The following is a 7,896-nucleotide window of genomic DNA, read 5'->3' on the forward strand; positions in this document are numbered from 1 at the left end:
CATCCTTGGAAACAGTATCATACCTGTCTGTTCAGTTGATGAACCATTACCACCTTTATAATGAGAATGGTCATATATATTACATGTATTATACAATGTGCTATAGGTTTAATAATACCTAACTTTTGGAGAAAAAAAGCAGAATGTATAGAATAACAAAAAAATTGCAAAATCATTTGAAAATACTTTTTTTAAACCTCTCTCCCTTGCATATTGATTTTAGCCTCCAAATGCTGACTGTCTCACTGCCTACCTTTTCAAAATAACTTGATATACAATCCAGTTTAACCTGAATGAAATGATGGTTGTAGTGTTAATGGTGATGGCATAAGAATTATTTTGAACAAGTGAATCTGATAAACACAATAAATTCAAACATAAAGTAGGTTGTAACAACAGAACTCTTTTTGATGTGAAATTATTTAGCAAAGACAACAGCACTGATTGTGTTTGATAACTTTATGCTTAAAATGCATCAAACAGAATTTCTCAAAAGTGTTCAGCTATTAAATCTTCAAGAAATATTTAGCTGAAATTCATATTTAGCAGAGTAGATTTGCATGTAGACTCCACTAGCAGATGGCAAAAACGTCCGCTCTAAAATGTGATGCCAGATCTTTCAAGAAACATAAGCAACTTTAGTCAAGAAGCAAGAACTTCCACCTGTGCAAAACAAATTGACAAATTTGTTAAAAAACAAAATGATATAAAGAATGATTTAAATCATCTCATTACGCATCATAGGCATGAGTATATGAGACTGTTGACTAAAGTCATATTGAATAAAGTCGTTACTGAAAAAGTGTTACAAAAAGTGTTCCCGTTGCTTCATATAAACCACATTACATGTCTGATGGCAGATTCTGATGACAACTTTTCATACTTTTTATGGACCTTGACACTGTTATTTACTTATCAGTCTATTGGACAGTCTCAAGCTTTCAGGTTTTCATCCAAAATATCTTAAATTATGTTCTGAAGACGAACGGAGCTTTTACGGGTTTGGGGGTAATCATGGGGGTATATGACAAAATTTTCATTTTGGGGTGGAGTAACCCTTTAATATCCACCTCATCCAGCGTTCACTTCATAGTATCATAGTATGAACTATGAATCAAAGTGAAGTCAAACTGAGTTGTGGACAATTGGTATCGCTAGCTCTGATTTCAAACAACTGAAAGAAATCACGCATAATACGGAAATATTGGAAAAAGATTCTCAGATCGACATACGATAATCTTATTAGACAATGATTTGTCGGTACGATTTTACTGGTGCAGTATTTCACTGCATTTAATTTGGACTTACCTTTTTTTTTTTTTTTTTTTATTTTTTTTTTTACATTGATTCGTTTTTACGACTTTTCATCCAAAGCAATATAAAACATGGAAAACGTAATTATTATAAGAGGATATGGCAACACAGTCTCTAAACCGCTAGCAAGTGGAGCGAAAGTGTTCATCTAACTCCGCCTCTGACTGTTTGACGTCACATGCCTCAGTCTTGACACATGGTCATGATTATCACATTTCTTCCACACACACATACACACACTCACGCACTTCATATGCCGGTGCTGTAGAGCAGGGTCTATTCTCACTTGCCGTTACTAGACGAATGAACGCTGTTCTATATAGCCTTTCTTTTCAGTTTAATATTTAAAAAATATTTCTGCACGGAATAAGAGCGATTATGTCCAGACAGCTCACAATGAATCCAGCTTTCCTACCATCGCAAACTAACGGCGTTTTGAAGGCGCTCCTGGAAAAACCTCTGAAACTACCTTTACACCAAGATGAAGGTGATCAAAGCTTTCATTTTATGACTGTTATGTTGCAGAGTATGGAGAATAATAATTTTACAGTTAGCTTTATTGTAAAGAGCTGTCATCTGATTCCTGCTGCAATCTACAGATTAAATAGCCATTTGTTTTTGCTGTTTTGAATATCCTTTTAACTTTTTATTCGATAACGTTAAGTGTATAATTAATGAATCGACTTCACTTAGAGATGACATAATTGATTTTACAGTTCTGAATAATAAATTTATAAACCACATTGAAATGTTTTTTTTTTCATTTTTGAATGCAATTATAAACATTGCTTAAAAATCAGTAAAACATAAAATGTTTATTGAATAAAACTTAGTTTAAAAAAAAAGTTTTAGCTTAAATGCTTTTTTATTTAACAATTTGAGTATTAAAGATGAAATCTGTGTTGAAACTTATTTACTCATATATAAAAATACTAAATTGTAATGGTTCACAACTTGATGTGCTAACTTATGGTAAAATTCTTTCAGGCTTTGTTAAGGAGAGAGAGAAGGTGAAAAAGCTGGAGGAAGAAGGAAATGCTCCTCAGTCAGCTTTCTTAGGGCCAACGCTCTGGGATAAAACATTGTCTTATGACGGAGACAACTTTCAGTTGGAGTATATGGACCTTGAGGAGTTTCTCTCTGAAAATGGCATCCCCTCCAGTCCCGCACAACATGACCAAAGCCTCCATCACCAGCAGCAGCAGCAGCAGCAGCAGCCGCAGCAGGCTTCAATGCCTCTGGGTCCCATCTCAGTCATGGACCTCAGCAGCCGGGCTGTGACCTCCATCAATACAGGCATGGTTCCTCAGAACTGCCTCCACAGCCCGTGCAGACCAGGTACAAATGTTTCTGTGTCCCACAGTGTCAATTCTAGACCCTACTGTTCCCCATTCTGCTTTATAGATTAGGGGGTGGTGTTAGCGCAGCGGATAAGACACATATCTTTGGTGTGAAAGTCCCGGGTTCGAATCCAGTGTGAGACATCAATGTGTCCCTGAGCAAGACACTTAACCCCTAGTTGCTCCAGAGGCATGCCATCTCTGACATATATAGCAATTGTAAGTCGCTTTAGATAAAAGTGTCAGCTAAACGAATAGATGTAAAAAAGACCCTTGGAAAATATGTTAAGCTGGTTCCGATATACTGTCTAAATATGACAGTGTGTGGGTGGTAATGGGAAATGTTTTTTTTAGTTAGAGTGTGTTGGAGTTTGGGGTATATAACTTTCCTCTGTATGGCTGCTTTGTTCCTATTCTTTGACACATTATTTTGTTCTATTTTAATATAAAAAGTTGCATATAAGCCAGTTTGACAAGTAGCTGGAATGAATTATATGATAAAATACAGTCGGAAAAGGGTGGATTGCCCACTTCAGGTTGGTGGAGAGTTCCTGCCTCAAGTGGAGGAGTTCAGGTATCTTGGAGTCTTGTTCACGAGTGAGGGAAGGATGGAACGTGAGATTGACAGACGGATCGGTGCAGCTTCTGCAGTAATGCGGTCGCTGTACCGGTCTGTCGTGGTGAAGAAGGAGCTGAGCTGTAAGGCAAAGCTCTCGATTTACCGGTCAATCTACGTTCCTACTCTCACCTATGGTCATGAGCTGTGGGTCATGACCGAAAGGACAAGATCCCGGATACAGGCGGCCGAAATGAGCTTTCTCCGTCGGGTGGCTGGGCGCTCCCTTAGAGATAGGGTGAGAAGCTCGGTCACTCGGGAAGAGCTCAGAGTAGAGCCGTTGCTCCTCCACATCGAGAGGAGCCAGCTGAGGTGGCTCGGGCATCTATTTCGGATGCCTCCTGGACGCCTTCCCAGGGAGGTGTTCCAGGCACGTCTCACCGGGAGGAGGCCCCGGGGAAGACCTAGGACACGCTGGAGGGACTATGTCTCCCGGCTGGCCTGGGAACGCCTCGGGGTCCCCCCGGAAGAGCTGGAGGAAGTGGCTAGGGAGAGGGAAGTCTGGGCGTCTCTGCTCAGACTGTTGCCCCCGCGACCCGGCCCCGGATAAGCGGAAGATGATGGATGGATGGATGGATGGATAAAATACAGATGGTATTATCTCATAATAATAATAATAATAACAGTCACATAAATTATCTGGGTGCTTGTCTGATGATAAGCAAGACTATACGATTTTCTTATTTTCTGAAACATTAAAAGTAGTGTAAAAAAGGCTCAATTTTCCCACCCAAGCCTTACAGTTAATTTGTGAATGGACATCTCAGACCTATGATGAGCTGTTTTACTCTGGCTAAAATTTGCTTTCACGCTTTTCCTTGACTGAGTATTTGTGTGCAATGCCTATTTATTGATTTTTTTTTTAATGGAAAACTATATGAAGTTTTGGAATTGTGGCTTTTGTTTCTGGAAATTCGATGATCTCTTGTTCAGTTAGGTCTTTCAAACTAATTGTACCATCAGTTTTGGGAATTTATCATATATTAAATGTAAATGGTGAATTATAATAATAAAATTCTCATTAAAAAAATCTTTAACTGATTACAGCAACATAACATTTTCTAGATGTTTTAATACTTCTGCTAAAATATACACAGGATAATAAGTGCTTTCAAGAAACTCTGGAGTGTTTATATTGATACTAAAACAAAGAAGGACTGTGCTGCTTTACATATTTAATGTTAATGATTTTCGAATTTACATGAAATATATGCACAAATCGATAGGACTGACAGTACTTTTTATTTGCACTTTGTTTATTAATGTGTGGTGCACCTCCTAGTGGAATGAAATGCTCATGACAGCTGTTTCACCATCTGTCACACAATACATTACCACTGAATAAATAGACTGTTTTTCCTCTCATAGTTTTGCCTCCGTCACGTAACACACCAAGTCCAGTAGACCCAGAGGCTATTCAGATACCAGTGAGCTACGAGCCCGATCCAGCAGACCTCGCTCTGTCCAGCGTGCCGGGCCAGGAGGTTTTCGACCCACGTAAACGCAAGTTCTCTGAAGAGGAGCTGAAACCTCAGCCTATGATCAAGAAAGCGCGCAAAATCTACATTCCTGATGATATGAAGGTAATTTGTGTCTAGTTATTCAGCCCCCAACAGAGTATGTTTGTCACCCATTTCTCCCTTCACTATTGACCAGCTGGGCAGGTTCTTGTTTTGAAGCTTATATCCGTTCATTCATCCTTTGGCGGCCTGGCCCACGTGATCTTCTTTTTTTTCCCTGGTATTGCTCCAGTTCTGCTGGGTTTAGGATTAAAGGATTTTCTGTTTTTAATTTGTTCAAATAGAAGTGAATCCCTACCCAGCTTTGCAGAGTAAATTGCTCAAAGCTGATTGCACGGCAGCGAATGCGTGAGAAAACTTGTCATCACAATGATGGTTGGTTTTCTCTCGTGCTTGTCCTGCCAATCATAAATTCATAAATATGGTATAATTTGTAATAATATTCTGTTCTTATGAATCCAAATTAGTTGTGTAGAAACTATTAACCCTGTAAGGCCTGACATATGAAGTAATAGTAAAAAAAAAAAAAATATATATATATATATCATCATATTTCATATGTCAGGATTTTATGGCACAAATAGTATAATGTGGCAGAATATAGAGCTTATGATCATCAGTTTTAGTCACATTTTAAATTGATTTTTCCAAAAAGTAAAAAGACAATCAAGTTAAAGTTGCTTCAGTCCAGTAAGTTTTCATAAAAAATGTATACTTATGTTTACTTAAGAAAATAAAAAATGTTAAGCTTTCATAGCAAAAAACATAGTACCCAACAAAAAGAAAAAGAAAAAAAAGTTAAAGTGTAGAAACAAATTTGACTGAGAAATTGTTATTAACACATGAAATTTTGAAGTAGAAAGACTGAAATAGCATTATCTTGTTAAAAGTACTTTAGTACACAACTATTAAACAACCACAACACAGAAAAATATTTTTATTGCTCTGACATTTTTTAAAAATGACTATAAAACTATAAAATAAAAGGTTTTTGAGCTGATTATGTTGATAATTTCAAGTTTATTTGTACATCATATGAGGCTTTATAGGGTTAACATAACCATTAAAAACACTAAATAATCAGAGTTATCTTGAAATAATGTAACAAGGCGCTCCCGTCTCTTCCCCTCCCTTTTATCCTGGATATTTTGAGCAGAATGAAAAATACTGGGCACGACGCAGAAAGAACAACATGGCTGCCAAGAGGTCACGGGACGCTCGACGCCTAAAGGAGAATCAGATTGCCATCCGGGCTGGTTTTCTGGAGAAAGAGAACGCGGCTCTCCGACTGGAAGTTGCCGACCTACGGAGAGAGCTGGGACGGTGTAAAAATGTCTTAACAAAGTATGAAGCTCAACACGACCCCCTGTGAGACCACCCAGGTGCTCTTCAAGTTCCCCCACCCATGCCCTTCATATTCGAAGGACAGTAGTCTTGGGTTGAAGTCCACTGGATCTGTTTTCCAGCCAGATCTCAGCCTGTTTTTGACACCTTATAAGGCAGAAACATTACTTTAGAGATCTATCCATTATCTTTCTCTATTTGTAATCGCAAACAAAGCCATCGTTGTTTGCTGATCATGTTACTTATTATTTTACTGTGTTGTAGCATTTGTCCACAAACGTTTGCCTTGATTTGTCGTTAAATCTGAGCTAGTGGATCTTCTGCTGTTCCACTACAGACACGCATTGAGTTGTGTATGAGAGGGGTACATGTGCATAGCTGCTTGGTGCACATAAAGGTTTTGTGTCTCCGTAAAGACAATATTCTCACAGACAGAATAGAATGTAGCAGGATTTGAGAGTTTGAATGCGTTAAATTATTCTATATGACCATAATTACTAAATATATGTATATCCTTGGAGACAATCAAGTTGTTTATGTTCCAAAGCGTAATGAAATAAAGATGTAAGCTACTGGAAATCTGTGCCATATAGAGCATGATTGAAATTGGTTGTTACTTTATTATGAACCAGTAGTTTTTTGTTGGTGAATAAAAAGTCCACAACCAATCCCTTTAAATCCTGGGATGCTAATTAAGTTTAGGTAGAACTGAGGTCAAAATGCCCTTATTGCTGACACAAACAGGCAACCTGCTTTTTAGAGTATATTGTTACAGATATGTTGCCTTTTGTTGGTCAGTTGTGAAATGAATGTAGTGCAACGTGTTTTATGTCTATCACTCTTTACTACAGACCAAATGATATGAAATACAATACGTTTATATTGTCATATTACAATTAAATGTTTTTACAAAGTTGTTCTTGCTTTTGTACAGTATTTTCATATGAATTTCTGAATATATATCTATGTAATCTGATGTATACTGTATATTTATAGGCTTCAAATTCTATGGAATAAAGTTTTAATTCTACAGGTAACTGTATATGGGCATTAATATAATACATTTAGTACTATGAACTTTACATCGAGGTTTCTTAACCTTTTCTTATTCAGTCACTTTAGTATTATGTGCATCAGTATCGAAACTTTTTTTTCATGTTTCCTTTTTTTTTGTTTTTTTTGTTATTAAATTATATTGTGATGTATGATCATGAAATATGGTATTATTTGCCAAACTTGGTAAAAGAGCTCTACTCTTGGCCACATGTTGTCAATCATTGTATATTTCAACAAACAAGATGTCTTTTATATTAAATATATTAAAATACAGCATGTTTAAATTTTGACATTCTTTCTTCAGATTATTATAAGGCTTAAATATTTGCAATATGTTGTCTGCTGTGGTCCCTTTTGGTTCCCTTTTCCTGTTTCATTGCTCTTAATGAAAATAAAAAGCTTTTGAAAAGCTGATATTTGGTGATGTTGTGTTTAATGAGTGAAATATTAATGTGCTGTATTATAAATATTTAAAGTCTTTCCTTCAAGATTTCACAAAGGCTTAATTTGCACTACAAACTCATTAAGGGCCAAATAATTGTAAGAAACTTCTTCTGATTTCATACTCTGTGTATATTGGAAGATTGAAAAAGATGTTATTCTCAACTAGACCACTAGAGATCACTATCCAAAAATGCTTGTTTGTATATCGAAATAGTTGTCAATAATGTGATATCACAATGTGCTAAATATTACATTGTTGTTA

The 7,896-nt window shown here is 36.7% G+C and overlaps 1 protein-coding gene across 1 annotated transcript; it reads left to right on the top strand.

Annotated features, from left to right (window-relative positions):
- The first annotated feature begins 1,545 nt into the window (after positions 1-1,545).
- On the top strand, positions 1,546-7,604 carry LOC128025393 (hepatic leukemia factor-like). Its single transcript, XM_052611723.1, has 4 exons — positions 1,546-1,801; positions 2,302-2,652; positions 4,639-4,853; positions 5,947-7,604. Exons 1-4 carry the CDS (start codon positions 1,693-1,695, stop codon positions 6,160-6,162), a joined length of 891 nt encoding a protein of 296 aa, XP_052467683.1. The 5' UTR covers positions 1,546-1,692; the 3' UTR covers positions 6,163-7,604.
- Positions 7,605-7,896: the final 292 nt, after the last annotated feature.

Source organism: Carassius gibelio, chromosome A12 (assembly GCF_023724105.1).
Source record: "Carassius gibelio isolate Cgi1373 ecotype wild population from Czech Republic chromosome A12, carGib1.2-hapl.c, whole genome shotgun sequence".
Classification (NCBI taxonomy): Eukaryota; Metazoa; Chordata; class Actinopteri; order Cypriniformes; family Cyprinidae; genus Carassius; species Carassius gibelio.

Bases quoted from the DNA above. Each gene is read 5' to 3' on its own strand.
- LOC128025393 (XM_052611723.1), top strand. From the start codon at position 1,693: ATGTCCAGACAGCTCACAATGAATCCAGCTTTCCTACCATCGCAAACT. The intron at 1,802-2,301 runs GTGATCAAAGCT...AAATTCTTTCAG, and splicing joins ACCTTTACACCAAGATGAAG to GCTTTGTTAAGGAGAGAGAG. The intron at 4,854-5,946 runs GTAATTTGTGTC...TATTTTGAGCAG, and splicing joins ACATTCCTGATGATATGAAG to AATGAAAAATACTGGGCACG.